We start from the raw sequence: 18,549 nt of genomic DNA, 5'->3' as shown, positions 1-18,549 counted from the left end.
CTGCTTTCTCCTTTTTCTATATTTCTTCAGAGCTTGTCTTATTTATTCTAGAATTCCCAGTATGCAGCATAGTATCCCAAAATATTTGTTGAATGAATTCAGATACTTAGAAATTCAGAATGAAGAGCTATTAGAGGGCATACCAACTCCCCTGTGGCACATTTCTAGGGAAGGGATAGTTGCTGAAGCTCCCAGAGAGAAACTTTATGACAGTTGAGTTCGTTTTGGAGGAAATGTCTTTATGTGGGTAAGGCGAGTTCAGAGAAAGCCTCTGCATTTGCTGGTTTTCCAGTACCTACAGCTGAGCATAAACAGTATACCCAAGCAGCATCTTTCAGGGTGACATGTCTTGAGCTTCTTCATAATCATCTTGGAAACTATGGATAGTGTGATAATTAGGTTTCACAGCTGGATTTGTAACATGTTTTCTGGCCCAGTGCATTTCCTTCAATTGTAGGATGAGAGGAGGTATAAGAGTGGGGTGGGGACTGCACTAATGTAGGGTTTGAAAAAGCCCCCTTTTAGATTCTAGAATGCTCACTGCCATTTCATCATTGCTGTAATACATATGTATGTATTGTGGACAAGAAAAGGGGCTCTGTAGTAAAACTGACAAGTCCTGCCCACCTGGCATGGCTCAGTGTTGAGCATCGACCTATGAACTAGGAGGTCATGGTTTGATTCCCAGTCAGGGCACATACCCAGGTGTGGGCTCCATCCGGGGCATGTGGGAGGCAGCCAATCAATGACTTTCTCTTGTCATTGATGTTTATATATCTCTCTCTCACTCTCTATTCTTCTCTGAAATCAATAAAAATATATTTAAAAAACAAACAAAAAAACCTGACAAGTCCAGTGACAGAAAGTAATGTCACAGGGTAATCTGATAATAAATTTGTAGCTGGGCAGGTCATGGTGGGTAGTTATGCCTCAGACATAACAGTTTTAGTAAAAAGTTTCTCTTTGCCTTAAGTAAGCCCTATCCATTTTTCTTGTGCATCTAAGTTAAAACACCTTTGAAATGTCAGAGTAATCCCCCTTTTTTCCCCCCATACCCCTCAAGAAAGCACATAATCTTAACTATCCTGTAACGCAAGCCTTCCTTTGCTTTCTTCCACCTTCAAGTGACCTCCCTCCCTCCCTTCCTTCCTTAATTCCCAAGGCATAAAGGCAACTACAAAACTCTCACTTTGGGGAGCATTTGAGATCTTGCTTCCTGGCAATTGTTGTTAGTTTTGGCTCAAATGCATTCTTACAAAATTTTTTCTACAGGTTTGGATGTTATTTTTCACTGACTGGACAAAGTTATATCCACACACGTTTTTCTGCCATATAGAGCTAAGATATCTTCATATTAGAAGGCCAAGCTCATCAGCTGGTTGGGTTCCACTTGAATTTAGGGACAGTTATAGGCTGTGCAATCTGAAGCAACGCAGCCAACGTCAAGCCATGCTTACAGAATGTGTAGCAAATTATCAACCTAAATAAAGAGGTAAACTGAGGCAAGCTCACACTAGCAGAAAGTGAGTTTACTTGAGAATAGCAGAGTGATTGCAGTTTGTGGAATACATGCTATAGCAAACTACAGGCAAGTTCACTGAGGGTTTGGGACAGGATGTATTTGTGGGCAGGGTGTGCTAAGAGGGGGAAGTCCACCCAGAGTCCAAGCAGTAAGTTCATTGGTTTGAGGATGGGAAATGATTCTTGGCGGATGTTCACTGGTCAGGAGATAAGTCTCAGTCATCAGGCATTTACAGGAAATCAGTCTCTCAGTTAAGTTCTATTCTTCTGAGGGTGTACTTTCAATTTTATATCCTCTGGTCCCAAGTTATATTAGAATTTTTTTTTTTACAGAATCTTTTTGAGGTTGCATTTCTCTGATACTCTTGCCAGCTTCCTATGAAATCTTAGCCATTGTGGAACTTGATGAGTGAGAATTTTGAAGTTTGAGAGCTTGATATTCCCTCTGTAGGATTATGCTATAAGATTTAAAAATGATTTATAGCAGAATTAAAGGAACATATCAGTTATATCTTTACTTCCTTGCTAGAGTTTTTGCATTTAGGGATCTTTTGCTAATATGAGATTATGAACCAGTAAACTTGGTGAATATCTTTGTGTTTACATTTGCCTTATTGGTGTCTGTATGGTCTGTAATAGAAGCCAGTAAATGCTTGGCCTGTTTGGGGTTGGTCTTACCATTTTAATTAGTAATCACACTACCTAAATATATGTTGTCTACCTGAACTGCTGTGGTTACACTGCTTTCTCACCTAATTGAAATATAAAAATAATGACACTCTCTGTTCAGTCCCAGAAATCCTGGATTGAAGGTGTGTTCGACAAGAGAGAATGTAACAAAATCATACCCAGCTCCAAAGACCCTCACAGGTACAATTTTTAATTCCATTTTTCTTTTTAAAGTAACACTACTTGGAGGACTATTTGTGGAAACTTAAGAGATATGACTTGTTTAAAGGATTTGTTAAGATCTATAAAGTTAGTGCTAATTCTTAATGGATGTTTGTTTGTCTTTATAAAAATAGTACATGATTACTAGAGAAATCTGATAAGAACAGAAACTTGTCAATTTTGTACCTCATTCCAATCCCAGGGCCCATTGACAGTGCCTGCCAGAGAGTAGGCTCCTGAAAAACATCTGTTTAATGACTGAATGAAATATAAAGAAAAACACATTCATCCTAATGACATCACCCTGGTAGAGCCACTGTTAATACTGTGGTAGATTTTCCTCTGTTGTATTTTTTATGCTCCTGTTCCTCTTAGTGGGAGGAAAGATTTCAGGAAATATCTTGTGTTTACATCTATTCCATTGGTTTTGGATAAAAAAATTTACAACTTTTGAATATTGAATATTCAAATTATTGTGAATGTTCCTTATCCTCCACTAAAGTGTCTGTGGAAACAGTAACTGGGATCTTTCAGGACACTGTGTTCAGATTATACAAACAGTTGATTTCAGCTCCATTTTCCTCCCATAGGCTTTTTGCTTGAGCAGATAATGGGCAGCAGAATAAAATGATTAGAGCCTGACTCCTCAGAGTTCTTGATAACCCTTTGGAAGATATACTGCTAGAACAAAACTCAAAACAGCAGCTAGTGAAACACAGGGGCAGGATGGGTTACAGAAAATCTCCCAGTGTGGTTAGGTGCTTAAAACAAGATAGTATGTTATTGTCCTTGGAAAAAATAAATTACTAAAGGAAAAAAGAAGAGCAGTATAGTTGACCTTTGAACAATGTGGGGGTTATTTGCACTGATCACCTGTGCTGTTTAAATGTATAACTTTTTTTTTTTTTAGCTCTTCTTACTTATCTTTATAAATGTATAACTTTTTAAAAATATATGTTTTATTGATTGTTAGAGAGAAAAAGGAAGAGAGAGAAAAACGAGAGAGAGAGAGAGAGAGAAAGAGAAAGAGAGAGAAACGAGCCCACAACCCAGGCAAGCTGTGAATGGGAATCAAACTGGTAACCTTTTGGTGCATAGGATGATGTCAAACTAAATGAGCCACACTGGCCAGGGCAAAATGTATAACATTTGACTCCCTTAAATCTTAACTTCCTTCACTGTCTGAGGGAGATTTATTCCAGGACCCCTTTGGGTACCAAAATCCATGGATACTCAAGTCCCTTATATAAAATGGCATAGAACAATGAATGTAATTGGCCTCCTTCATTTGTGGGTTCCCAACCTTGGATCAAAAATACTGTTGCACCTGGCTGGTGCAGCTCAGAGGCTGAGCATTGACCCATGAACCAAGAAGTTACCAGTCTGATTACCATTCAGGGCACATGCCCAGGTTTTGGACTTGATCCCCAGTAGGGGGCATGCAGGAGGCAGCTGATGGATGATGTTCCATGGAAGATAACAGATATTTACTGTATAAGCATTAAATATGTCTTCAAATACATCAGTAAACTAACAGATATCATTTCTTTAATTTAGATGTACTGCAGGATGCCAGGTCTGCCAGAATTTAATCAGGTAAGACAGATAAATAAGATTTCTTTTAATTTTTAGGCACTGTGTTTCAAATTCATTGGAATAGTTTTCACACATCTTGAATGGACTCAATGAAAAGGCCTTAATGGTGCATTTTATTTCCTTTGCAAGGGAAATTTAAAAAATGAAATGAGATATTTTTGAAGGAGTGTGAATTGATTATTTGAATGTAATAGGTTACTTGAATTTCCCAGACATGTAAATGGCTAAAGGCCCTTGACAAGAGCTTCTACCAATTGAAGTACTTATAAAGCATTACATTTTCATTTTATTATCTTGCATTTTATTTGGACAATGAAGATGCTTTGTGCACATACAACACTGTATTTAATTTATGACTTGTAAGTGATGTATGTGTCTACCAGGCTCCAAATCTGACACTAATTCTGATGTGTGCTTTTTCCAACACCAAGTGTCAGATCCCACAGGTTAAGAGCTCAAGGCTGCTCCCCGCCTCCTACTCCCCACTTCAGATGCCAATTGAAAGTCTAAATTGTCAGGGCTTCTGATGGCTGGGCTATAGATTGGAAGTTCCCATGACCCCCTTCACAGTTCAGTTAATTGACTAGAGCAGCATATATAACTCAGAAACATTTACTTACATTTACCAGTTTACGATAAAGGATATTATAAAGAATACAGATGAACAACAAGATGGAAGAGATGCATACGGCAAGTTATGTGGGAAGGAGCACAGAGCTTCCATGTCCTCTCCAAGTGTGCCACTCTCTCAGCACCTGCACGTAACCACCACCCCAAAGCTCTCTGACCCCATCCTTTTGGTTTTTTATGAATGCTTCATTACATGGGCATGATTGATCAAATCAGTGGCCATTGGCGATTGAGTCAACTTGCAAGTAGGTTTAAGAAGCCCCTTCCAAGTAGGTTTAAGAAGCTCTGTGCCCATGTATATTGGAGATTTTTAGTTTTTATTTTTAATTATTTTATTATTATTAATTTTTAATCCTCACATGCGGGGGGGGGGGGAAGGGGTAGAAGGGGGAAAGAGAGAGAGAGAAAGAAGGAGGGAGGGAGAGAGAAACATCAATGTGAGAGAGATAGATGGATTAGTTGCTTCCTGTCCTGAACCTGAAACTGAGGTCTGTGGCCTTGACTGGGAATTAAACCCACTGTCCGCCGAAACCGGTTTGGCTCAGTGGATAGAACGTCGGTCTGTGGACTGAAAGGTTCTAGGTTCGATTCTGGTCAAGGGCATGTATCTGGGTTGCGGGCACATCCCCAGTGGGGGGTATGCAGGAGGCAGCTGATCGATGTTTCTTTCTCATCGATGTTTCTAACTCTCTGTCTCTCTCCCTTCCTCTCTGTAAAAAATCAATAAAATATATTAAAAAAACAAAACAAACAAACAAAAAAACCCACAGTCCTTTACTCCACAGGCCGATGCTCTATCTACTGAGCCAAACTGGCTCAGGCTCAGTATTCTTTTAAAACATTCTCCCAATCATTGTAATGTGCAGCTAACGAGGTGAACCACTGAGGGTGTTTCTAAACTTAGAAGATTATCCAGTGTGAAAAAATCCAATAGAAATCTTAATGAGACATTTAAAAATTATTAAAGTATGTCACCTATACATTGCATTAGAGAAATGTAGAAACATTACATCTATTTTCTATCCTGAAATTGTGTTCTTTCTATTTTGAAATGGTTTTTTACCCCAAATTTAAGGTGTTACTGTGGGCGATTGATTGGAGACCATCTTGGGATGGATTATAGCTGGACCATGTCAGCTGCCAGTGGTGGTGAACATGAACAATGGTCTGTTGAAAAGCACACAACAAGAAGCCCTACAGATACCTTTGGTACTATTAATTTCCAAGATGGCAAGCACATCCACCATGCCAAGGTTGGTTAATAACCCACATTATATTACTGGTTTCTCACAGAGGATATAACCTCCACATTTTATCTCCTAATTATATCACCAAGTGTAGATGATCAGATGACCAGGTTGTATTGCAAAGTAGATCCATGTTATTAACCTCTTGACCTGACCTTTCTTTTCCTTTTATGTCTGAGAGGCATTCTTCCTTTCCCAAGTGTGGTATGGCCAGCTCTTTTTTGGATTGAGCTCTTTCAGCAAGCTTATGCCCTCCATGGAAGATGGCTTATTGCTCTTGAGACAGTTGCCAACGGGCTGCTCTTATGGAATGCAGAAAGTTACTACCAAACAGCAGGCATTACCTGAAGCATGGTCCTAGCAATTATTACTGACGTGTGGCTAGTCATGCCTGCTGTGTCCTTGTGAGAGCCCCTTCTCAGGAAGACAAAGGGGGGAATTTCTTTCTGCCCTGAATTCTAGTACTGGGCTCTCCAGGCCAATTTTTCTCAGGTTCCTAATATGGTAAATTTGCATGCAATTTCCATAGTATTGACAGGTTAGCTATCTCCCAGATGTTTTTTCTTGAGCTTGTTAACCACATGCTGATTTATTAGAGGCAGTTTTCCCAGGGGAAAAGCTGGGTGGAGAGCCCACATCAAGAAAGCTCAGAATCAGCTATATTCTGGAGTGTGACCATCAGTTTGATGGGTTTGAAACAATAGTTCTTCATAGTGAAATCCTATATAATAAAGAGGTAATATGCAAATTAACCCTCATGCCCTCACAAGATGGCTGCCTATGACCAGGCAGGCAGGGGGGTTAGTGAGGGACGACCAATGACTGAATAAGCAGGCTGTGTGAGATGACCAGGCCAGTAGGAGGGTTAGTGAGGGATGACCAAACAACTGAACAGCAGGCTGCGTGGGGCGACCAGGCCGGCGGGGGTTGCAGTTGGGGGCAACCAGGCCAGCAGGGGGGCAGTTGGGGGTGATTAGGCTGGCAGGGGGGGCAGTGAGGGGCGACTAGGCTGGCGGGGGGGGGGAAGTTGGGGGTGACCAGGCCAGCAGGGGGATGCAGTAAGAGGTGACCAGGGTGGCGGGGGTGGGGGGGTGCAGTTAGGAGTGACCAGGCCAGCAGGGAGGGGGTAGTTGGGGGGCAATCAAGCTGGCAGGGGGGCAGTTAGGGGCGACCAGGCAGGCAGACAGGTAAGCAATTAGGAGCCAGCAGTCCAGGATTGTGAGAGGGATGTCCGACTGCCCAGGATCAGGCCTAAACCGGCAGTTGGACATCCCCCAAAGGGTCCCAGATTGGAGAGGGTGCAGACTGGGCTGAGAGGACCCCCCCCCCCTGCACAAATTTCATGCACCGGGTCTCTAGTCATAATATGATTTCACAATATAGTTCTACAGTAACCTGCATTTCCAGTTATCAACACTCTTGCATTTAACTTTGTGCATTTTCTTTACTGGCAGGAAAACTGCCTTCATTCTCCTCTCCAATCCTTTTTGGAAGCTGACGCTTAATATGTATGTAATTACACTGTAATATTTTTCATCTGTTTGACAAATATTTATTGGGTGCCCATATTTTACTATGCCCCAAACAGCATGTGTTCCATGTACTAACATTGGTTTTGTTGGGGAGGAACAAACTTTCTCCCTACCTTCAAGGTTCTCTGGCTGGTCTGATAGTCAAATAAACATGAGACAAATCAGTAAGAGAAAATAATCAAATGTAATACATAGTTATGTATGGGAACCCTGCATACACGAGAGAGTCAGAGCCCCGTAAGCAGGAGATGCTCAGAGGTAGGAAGGGGGATCTTGGTATATAAGACATCCTGAGCTAGGGATGAGGTAATGCATCTGGGGGCTTCAACAGATCATTGCAGGGTGTTAGAAGTTTGTCCTGCCCTATAGATAGCAGTTAAATGGAGGGGCTGAAGTTTCTCTTGAGCCTGAAGCTAAAATTGCCTTTAGCTCAAAGTAACCTGTATACCACTGAGGCACATCTTGGGGTGGCCATTCTGAATCCCCACAGTTACAGTCTAGTGAAGGAAACAGGAAATAAATATACAATTACCACAGAGGGTGGGGATGCTCTGCAAAGGGAATACAGGTTATTTGAGGGAATAAAAAGGTTAACTCCTGCTTTTCTGAGGCTGTGGCAAGGAAGTCATCTGAAAATAGGGACAGCTGCACTGAGACCAGAAAGATGAGTGAGATGTTGGGTGTGTGGTGAGGCTCATGGGTAAGACCACTCCAGGCCAAAGCAATACCTTGTGCAAAGGCCAAGGTACATTTGGGAGAACTGAAAATATGGTTAGACAGACCCCCTGATTACGAATACATTTCACACTTAGCATTTGGCTCCTATTCTATCCCATGGCAGCTGAGTGAGTGTTATTTGATCTCCAGAAGAGAAGTGTCTGCTCTTTATATTTAAGCCCAGAGTTGCCCTTCAAGTTTACCGTGAGCAGCAGGGAAGCTTGGAGAGCTGGGTTTTCATCTCCCTCCACTGCATTGGCCTTCCCAGTTGTTTCTCCCTACCACCACATTCCACAAAGGATTGGAGGTGAATCTTGGCCAGGCTGAGTCTACCTAACCTAGGGAAAGAGTTAGTTATAAAGGAGGAGGAGGGGAAAGAGTCATTAACCTTTAGCACAGTCTTTGGTTGGCCTTGTGGAGAAAGACTCTGGTGGCTGATAATTTAGTTAATCAAGGTTGTTTATTCTGCAATCTCAAGAAGAAATATCTTCTAGGACAGGGGTTCTCAACCTGTGGGTCACGACCCCTTTGGGGGTCGGACGACCCTTTCACAGGGGTCGCCTAAGACCATCGGAAAACACATTTATAATTATATGTTGTTTTTGTGATTAATCACTATGCTTTAATTATGTTCAATTTGTAACAATGAAAATACATCCTGCATATCAGATATTTACATTACGATTCATAACAGTAGCAAAATTACAGTTATGAAATAGCAACGAAAATAATTTTATGGTTGGGGTCACCACAACATGAGGAACTGTATTAAAGGGTCGCGGCATTAGGAAGGTTGAGAACCACTGTTTTAGGACTTATAGTGGAAAGGGAGAGGCACCTGGGAGAAAGTTGGGGTAGAAAAAAGGTGAACTAAGCCAGAGCTGCCCCCTCTGCCCGTATTCATTATTATTATTTTTTTAAATATATTTTATTGATTTTTTTACAGAGAGGAAGAGAGAGGGATAGAAAGCTAGAAACATCGATGAGAGAGAAACATCGATCAGCTACCTCCTGCACACCCCCTACTGGGGATGTGCCCGCAACCAAGGTACATGCCCTTGACGGAATCGAACCTGGGACCCTTCAGTCCACAGGCCGAACCGGTTACGGCCGTATTCATTATTTGGAGAAACATAAATCATTTCACTAAGGCCAACTTGTACCTTTTTGCAATTACTTGAATATGTAATAAAGCCATGGCAATTCAGTCTTCTCACTTGTAAATTGAATCCTACTTGTCCTTAGATTTTTTCTATGACCCACATTCTGTGGTGGCTGCACCATCATGATGTTCAGAAATTACAGTATTTTAATTATGACATAATAGGGTTATGTTTTATGAATTTCTAGGATAAATGGAAAATTGTTTTAAATTATCCATTAGGAGGATAATATGATAATTCTGATTTGTATATCCACCTGTGGTTATTTTTGGTATAATTTTATAATTTGTGTTCTTTTTAAAAATATATTTTTATTTCAGAGGGAGAGAGAGAGAAACATCAATGATGAGAGAGAATCATTAATCGGCTGCCTCTTGCATGCTCCCTACTAGGGATCAAGCCCACAACCCGGGCATGCGCCCTGACAGGGAATTGAACTGTGATCTCCTTGTTCATGGGTTGATGTTCAAACACTGAACCACACCAGCCAGGCTAATTTATGTTTTTTTATTGCCCTGCTTTCTTCTTGTAAATCTGACTTATTCTTGCTGTTGGTTGGCTTATGCTTGAGGAAGGCAACTTGTCTTAATATGATTTTAGTGGTCCGTATGTGGCTGCTTCTGCTGGAAAAAGAAAGCCAGTCATACACTGTAACCTTGGGCAAAGTGCAAAATGATTCTGGGGCTACCACTGGTTTGGATCTTCCTCATATTTTCTTTCAGTTACATTGGCTAATCAAAAATATGACACTTTTGTAAAAAGTATTTATTTTGGGATAATTATATATAAAGGAAATGGTTAGAATGCAAAATTTCTAAGAAATTAAATGTGGCCCTAGCTGGTTTGGCTCAGTGGATAGAGTGGTGGCCTGCCTAATGAAAGGTACCGGGTTCAATTCTGGTCAAGGGCACATGCCCAGGTGGTGGGTTCGATCCTCAGTAGAGGGCATGCAGGAGTCAGCCGATCAATGATTCTCATCATTGATGTTTCTATCTCTCTCTCCCTCTCCATTCCTCTCTGAAATAAATGTTAAAAATGTAAAAAAAAAAAAAAAAAACTTAAAAAAAGAAGAAATTAAATGTGCATGCTCGTGGATCTTAATTTAAATTATGCAAATATGTGAAATAGTCAAGTAAATTACAAGCCATAGCATTTATGAAAAATCCTGTTTCACTTATTTCTAAAAAATTTATTGTTTTGTTTTGTTTTTATTAATCCTCATCAGAGGATATTTTTTCCATTGATTTTTAGAGAGAGTGGAAGGGAAGGAGGGCGGGAGGAGGGGAGAGAGAAACATCGATGTGAGAGAGATACGTTGATTGGATGCCTTCTGCATACGTCCCGACCAGAGCTGGGGATTAAACCCATGACCCTTGCATGTGCAGGCAGATGCTCTAATCATTTAGCAACACCAACCATGACTCTAAAAACTTTTTAAGCCGGTTTGCTGGAGTAGTGATTTTTGCCACTTTGAAGTATTTCTGCCTCACCTGAGACCTTCTGAGAACATTGGTGGGCCAACCTTGAAAACCAGAGGAAGCCTTCCTACTGTGACTTGTAATTCCCAGAAGGAACTGAAAGGGAGTGGGAGCTCCTTTCAGAGTAAATATTTCCATTATGTGAAGATGAACTTTTGAAGAGATCTCAGACCCCGCCTTTCAAGTTTTGGTTATTCTAATTGCCTTTCTACGTGTTTATTATTACCTGGCATGTGTTTCTCACTATTTCATACACATGTGTATGTGCTTATCTCCCAGTATATTAGAACTTCTTATGATACAAAGATGGATCACCTGTTACATTTGATGTTGAAAGAGTGGAAGATGGAATTGCCAAAGCTGGTGATCTCTGTCCACGGGGGCATCCAGAACTTCAAGATGCCCTCCAAACTCAATGAGATCTTCAGCCAGGGTCTGGTCAAAGCTGCGGAGACAACGGGAGCGTGGATAATAACTGAAGGCATTAATACCGGTAAAGCACACTCCCTCGTTACACATCTTTTTTCAGTTCCTCTTTCTAACTGTGAATCAAGCAGTATGGCAGCTCGTGTCCACTCTGCAGTGCTCCCGGGATGTGGTGGCATGAGGGAGAAAGATGAAAAGCATAGTGACTGGCAAAGTAACCCAGAACCCTAGACCTTTCCTGGAATGTGTTTTTACTATTGTTAAAATACTCTATTTTTATATAACGTTGGGTAAAAGTTTCTGGTAAAAGGAAAATGAGTTTCAGACTATGGTGAGGTTAAAAAGGACATAGAATCCACGCAGGTATGTGGTGGGTGGGCATGGACATGAGCTAACCTCACCATGGTCAAGTTCCAAGGCAATGGAAATCAGTGAGGCGTGCAGCAATTGGCATGGAGTGTATTGGTCATGTGGAGATAATTAACTCCATGATTGTCATTTCACTCACTGTCTCCATCACTGACTCTTTCATATTCCTTGAAATCTGACATTCAGGGACTTTATATGGTAGCTTCTGAACCTCTAACCCTACTCCTTTGCATCAGTATTTGTGAACTGTCTTCACATTAGAGACTCCCTTGGGAGCTTTAAAAAATACAGATGCACAGACTTGGCCCCGATTAGAGTTTTTCAGGGTGGAGCTTCATAACTGTGTCTAATGTGCAGCCAGGGTTGAGAACTTGCTGCTTGACAAGCCTCCTCTGTTAACAATCACTTGTTATGATTCTGGCACCAGTTCTGAGGTCTGGGTTCTTTCTCAACACATCTTTGACACCAGCTGGGTGTCCCATAATTCAACTCAATTCTGACACTCTATCTGGAAACAGCACTAGATTCCACAGCTGAAAGGCTCAGGCCCACAAGACTGTCCCCACTTCAGATGTCCATCATAAGTCCAGGTTGTTACCTATAGTTCTGACCAACTGGCTATAAATCAGAGGTTCCCAAGGCACACTTCTTTGGTTCAATTAATTTGCTAGAGTGGATCACAGAATTTAGGAAACCAGTTTACTCCCTGGATTATCAGTTTATTATTAAAAAATATAACTCAGGAATAGCCAGGTGGAAGAGATGCATAGGGCAAGGTATGTGGGAAGGGGCACAGAGCTTCCATGCCCTCCCCTCTTCTCCACATGTTTACCCACTGAAAGCTCTTTAAACCCTGGCCATTTGGTTTATATGGAGACTTCATCACATTGGTATGATTGATCGAATCATTGGCCATTGCTGATTGAATTAATCTACCATCCCTGGAGGTCAGGGGGTGGAACTGAAAGTTCCAGACCTCTAAACGCTTGGGTGGTTCCCCTGGCAAACAGCCCCATCCTTTGGTGCAGTTCAAAAGTCACCTCATTAACATACCTTTGTTACTCTCATCGCTTAAGAATTTCCAAGGGTTTAAGGAGCTATGTGTCAGGAATATATTTCTTATTATAAATCACAGTATCACAGTATGGTTTTTCATCTTTTATTTCTCTCTTGATTTTTAATTTTGATTGGTCCTAGCCATTGTTGCCTATTAATTTCAGCCCATCCTTTAAGAGCTACATTGGATGCCAACATCCTCATGAAGCATTCTCTATCTCAACTCACTTTTGTCTCTTAATCTCCATAGCATCTACTGCCTATAGCACTTGTAGCATTCTATGCTTTTCTGTATAGTTATGGATGAGTCTGTGTATTAGCTCCTCTTCCTGGTTGTGAACTAGAGGCCAGGGCCTATAATTCTGCCGGGCATTGAGCAACACATGCTGATTTAACAAATCATTTCTTCTGACTGAAAGGAATGAAGGAAGCAAATGGTTGAAAACAAAGCAAAATAAAACCAAGGGATTTGGCTTGTCATGTATGGGTAATCTGATTGTTTTTCGTGTACATTTTATTGAGATAATTATTGTTTCAGGTTCTTGGAAGACAATGAATGTGGCCGAGTTCTTAGTCCACTGTACAGTACTTATTTTATTTCCAGTACAAAAGGGGTGGGTTGGGAAGTTTTGCAGAGTTCAGAAAAAGGTAGACTTGGGCAAGGCTAACTAACTGCATCATTCATTATGTGCTTTGTTTTACTTATTGCCTTCCTCCCCCACCCCCCAACATTTTAGGTTAGGACCAGTTAAGGAACACAAATATGAGTGGGAAAACTATTGAAATAGTTTGTATGAACAAAGAAATGAGAAATGAGACATACTTGGAGCTTCCTGAAACAATAGCTAGGTTCCCCCTGGCTTGGTATTCAGTTGGCTAGTCATCCTGATATGCCAAGGTTTGGGGTTCAATGTGTGGTCAGGGCACATATAAGAATCAACCAATGAATACATAAATAAGTAGTTGCAACAAATAGATCTCTCTCAAAACAAAACAAAATAATCAGGGTCGGATCTGATTCAACCACATCTCCCGTCTAGGACTTGACTACTCAAGCAGCATCAGCATCCCCTGGGGGCTTCCTGGGCTCCTTCCTAGCCTGGCAGGATCAGGATCTGCATTTCGACAACATCCCCAGATGATTCTTATGCACATTACATTTAAGAAGCTCTGCTTATGAACTTACGCCTATGCTTGAGATGCTTCTCAACTATAGTTGAACATTACTTGGTGTGAATTTTTGACATTTGCTTAAATTGAATTCCACAAGCTTTAAGAATCTGCTACTTATAAAGCAGTAGGATAGGTGCTGTGGGTGAAAGATGGGGAAGATATGGGCTCTGGGATTAGTGATTGGTAGGTTGTAACAATAAGCAAATAGTAAGCAACTAACTAAAAACTGATGCTGGGAGGATCTTTGTTGAGATATAAAGAAAGTGTTTGAGAATAAAAGGAAGAGAGATAAATTCCAGCTCCAACTGAGGGCACCTGGGAAGGTTGGAGAAGGGTATAGCACTTGGTGTTAGCCTTGTGAGAGAGTAAGAAGAGGCAGTCTAGATAGAGGTGTCAGATCTGGGCTAGGCACACAGCTGGAGATTAAGGCATATGTAGAAAAAGGTGATCAGGCCACCAGCTGGATGTGCCATATGGCAGAGGCAGGGACAGAAAGAGAAACTAGAGCCAGATTGGGTGCCATGCTGATGGGCTGAGATTTTATTCTCCAAATAGCAGGAGCCTTCAAAGGATTTTGAATAGGAGAATAAATAGGGAATGGCATAGTCATATCTGGCTCTACAGAGTCTCAACAAACAATATGTGCTAGGTTCACATGTGGGTTGCTGATTCACCACCACCACCACTCCCCTCCTCCCACACCACAATGCTGGTAACCCATGACAAATTTATGAAATCCAGGTATCTATTGTGGTGGATGGCTCCACAGTTGATACTGATGTGAGTCTGTGGTCTAGAACTGATTCTAGACAATGACTCTGGGAGAAGTGCAAGTGATGGGTTGGAGCCCTGGCCAGTTTGGCTCAGTGGATCGAGTGTCAGCCCATCGACTGAAGGGTCTCAGGTTCAATTCCCGGTCAAGGACACATACCCCGGTTGCAGGCTCGATCCTGGCCCCGCCTGGGGCTTGTATGGGAGGCAACCAATCAATGTGTCTCTCTTACTTCAGTGTTTCTCTCTTTCTGTCTCTCCCCTTCCCTTCCACTCGCTCTAAAAGTCATTGGAAAAATATCTTCAGGTGAGGATTAACAACAACAACAAAATAAATAAAGATGGGTTGGAGGGGAAGGAAATGATTTAGGTACATGCAATGTGCAGCTTATTATCTTTTTTCTGTGCTAATGTCATATACAGAATCAGTACTCTACATAGGATAAATAAGTGGTGCAATGTAGTGTTGTGATTAAAAGTCAGATTAAGCCAATCTCAAGAGGCTATATATACTGCATGATTCCAACTATGTGACATTCTGGAAAAACTATGAAGACAGTGAAAAGATCAGTGGATGCCAGGGGTTAGATTGGGGATAGGAGAAGGCTGGAGTGCATAGGCAGAAAGATGATGTTTAGGGCAGTGAAAATACTGTGTGACACTGTAATGATGACTACATATCACTTATGCATTTGTCTAAACCCAAAGAGCAGAGGTGGGGAATGTCCGGCCCACGGGCTGTATAAGCCCCTGAAGTCATTTGGTCTGGCCCTACCAAAGCATTATGGGTGAGTTAATTAAATGCTGGAAGAAATATAGCAGTCTAATTGTTTTAAATATATATTTTTATTGATTTCAGAGAGGAAGGGAGAGGGAGAGAGAGATAGAAACATCGATGCGAGAGAATCACTGGTCGGCTGCCTCCTGCATGCTCCCCACTGGGCATCAAGCCCACAACCAGGGACTTATGACCAGAATCAAACCTGGGACCCTTCAGTCCACAGGCTGACGCTTTATCCACTGAGCCAAACCAGCTAGGGCTAACAGTCTAATTTTTAAATTGATAATTTGGTATGGCTCTTGAATGATGTTATAAATAGCCAAATGGCCCTTGGCAGTAAAAAGGTTCCCCACCCCTCCCAGAGAGTGTACAACACCGAAACTGAACTCTTATGTCAACTATGGATTTTGGGTGATTATGATGTGTCAATGTAGGTTCATTAATTGTAATTAATGTATCACTCTGGTGGGGGTTGTTGATAGTAGGAGAGGCTGAAGGTGTGTGGGAGTAAGGAGTTCATAGAAATTCCCTGTACATTCAGTTTTACTTTGAACCTAAAACTGGTCTAAAAAGTGAAGTCTCTTAAGAAAAATCAGATTTCCTGGTTTGGAATCCAAGCTCTACAATTACAAGCTTTATAACGTTGAGCTAGTTACTTAACTTCTTTGTGCCTTAATTTTTATCTATAAAATTGACTAATGTACTAAGAAAGTTTCTCCTTGAAGTGTAAATACATGTAAAACACTTAAAAGAACACCTGGTGCATAGTAAGAGTTGGCTGTTATGATTATTGCTACTATTAATCCCAGAAGGGCAAACATTAATGTACTAGAGGCCCAATGCACGAAATTCATGCAAGAGTAGGCCTTCCTTTCCCCGGCTGCCGGCACCGGCTTCCTTCTGGCACCTGGGACCCGGGATTCCCTCGCAGCCCCGGCTTAGTCCACAAGGTCATCCGGAAGGGCGTCTGGTCTAATTAGCATATTATGCTTTTATTATTATAGATTAGCTCTGGAATCTTTGTGTATATAAAACTATTAAAATAACTTGCCTCAATGAAGCCCGGGACCAATCTGAAGAATGTTTTACAGGGACATTGCAGAAGGTTAGAGAAGAAAAATTCCTTAGAGAATTTATGATTTAGGGGCTGGGCTTGCAGGACATTCTGGTCGGACAAGTGTGGGGGCATAACGTGACTGAGGTGGTGAGCAGAAACTGCTCATAGGGAGAGGAGCATTGTTCAGGTAAAGAGGTCAGTGAGAGGAATAAGAGGTGTCAAGAGGGAGTAGAGGAAGCCAAGATACAGAAACTAATTCCACTGTGTCAACAACTTTTCCTAAAATGGCCTTTTGTACAATTTGTCTTTTTCTGGGACTCATGGTGTTTTTTTTCCTGATTTGTGAGTTAAAGCTTAACTTCTAAACTGCTTGTTCGTAGGAGTGTCCAAACATGTTGGGGAAGCCTTGAAAGCACATTTCTCCCAGTGCTTGAGAAAAATCTGGACAGTTGGAATCCCTCCATGGGGTGTCATTGAGAACCAGAGGGATCTTATTGGAAAAGATGTAAGTAGACGATCCTTTCACAACAAAAGGAAATGGACATGTATCCGATTGCCAACTTAGCTCTATACCTGTGTATCCAATGGACATCTGGAATGTAATATATTCAAAACCAACTCCTGACTTCCTACTGCCTCCCTTACCCTATCTTTGAAAATGACAAGCCCATCCCTGCAGTTGGTCAAGGAAAAAACCTTGGACTCATCGTGGAATGATCTCTGTTTCATGCCTCAAACCCGATCGTTCAGTAAATTATCTCAGCTTTAGTTTTAAAAATATATCCAGAATCTGACCTCTTCTGTTACTGAGCAGGTCCAAAGCTACCATTTTCTGTCACCTGGATGAATATAGAAGCCTTCCCTACTTTCATTCTTGTCTCTTATTACAGTCTATTCTAAACGCAGTAGCCAGGATGATTCTTCTAAAATATAGACTAGATCATGTTACTCTGAAAAATCCTTCAGTGGATCCGGTCTCCCATGGAGTAATAGCCAAGCTTCTTGCTGTGGCGTGCATGTAGCGAAATAAGGAACATCATGATTTGGCCCTTCTCTTCTCTTATCACTGTTCTCTGCTTCATTCATTCCTGTGTATTGATTCTTTGGTTCCATTAGTTTGTTTTTCTAAAAGGAATAGACTTGTCTAATTAGGTTTATGACTAGTGGATATTTTTGGTAAGAATCTTAGATATTACAAAAGGTCTTAAGAAGAAAGATAACTCCTATTAATGTCTTGGTGTGTATTATTCCATATGTATATATGTGCATATGTATAGTAAAAAAAAGTTTGTATGTAAAATAAGTAATAATAGAAACCTACTACTGTGAATCTGTTTTTTAGCTTAACTGTTTAGCATAACTATTATTTAGCACAAAAAATAATTAACTTTATTTTTCTATGTCAATGAATATAGATATGCTTATGGTTTATTTTAACCTCCATTTTGGAAAATTTAAATATATTAAAGAGTAGATAGATTAGAATAATGAACTCCTGTATTCCCATCTCCTGGCTTCAACTTATGAACTGATAGTCAATTTTATTTCATCTATTTCCTTATCCACTCCACACCTCCTCCCTCTATTATTTTGAAGCAAATTCCTGACATTAAATAATTTCATTGGTAAAGATTTTAATAGGTATTTCTAAAATATGTGGACAATTAAAAATATAGTAGTTACATTGCCATGATCATACCTAACAATTAACAATAATTCCTGAATATCATAAAATATCCAGTCTGTGTTCAAGTTTCTGATAGTTTCATAATTTTTAAGTTATATGATTTCATTATCCAAAAAAGTTCCCTGGATTGTGATGGGTTGATATGTCTTTGAGTCACTTATTTGTTTAATTGAGTCACTTTAAATCACCTTTAATATAAAGATTTTCCCTTCCATCTCCTTTTTTTTTTTGGTCAGTTTATTTGTTGAAGACACTGGGTCATTTGTCCTGAAGAGTTTCCCACAATTTGGACTTTGCAGATTTAACCTTTTATAGAAGGGTTTAGTCTGTTTCTCTGTCTCTTATAAATTGGTAGTTTGATCCAAAGATATGATCAGATTCAGGTTCTATTTGTGCAAGTTTACACCACAGGAGGAGATGTGTCCTTCCCTGGTAACATATGATATCTCGTTTT

General features: G+C 40.8%; 1 protein-coding gene across 1 annotated transcript in view; it reads left to right on the top strand.

Moving 5' to 3' along the window:
* The window catches only part of TRPM6 (transient receptor potential cation channel subfamily M member 6), a 118,599-nt gene that overhangs the window by 16,850 nt on the left and 83,200 nt on the right, over nucleotides 1–18,549 (top strand). Inside the window, exons 2-6 of the mRNA XM_059656204.1 lie at nucleotides 2,312–2,391; nucleotides 3,970–4,008; nucleotides 5,714–5,891; nucleotides 11,055–11,268; nucleotides 16,789–16,913. Coding sequence (XP_059512187.1) covers nucleotides 2,312–2,391; nucleotides 3,970–4,008; nucleotides 5,714–5,891; nucleotides 11,055–11,268; nucleotides 16,789–16,913 — 636 coding nt within the window. The remainder of the gene's footprint in view (nucleotides 1–2,311; nucleotides 2,392–3,969; nucleotides 4,009–5,713; nucleotides 5,892–11,054; nucleotides 11,269–16,788; nucleotides 16,914–18,549) is intronic.

This window comes from Myotis daubentonii, chromosome 11 (assembly GCF_963259705.1).
Source record: "Myotis daubentonii chromosome 11, mMyoDau2.1, whole genome shotgun sequence".
Taxonomy (NCBI): domain Eukaryota; kingdom Metazoa; phylum Chordata; class Mammalia; order Chiroptera; family Vespertilionidae; genus Myotis; species Myotis daubentonii.
Note: the sequence above shows the minus strand (reverse complement) of the source record. Positions and strands in the feature narration are given on the sequence as shown.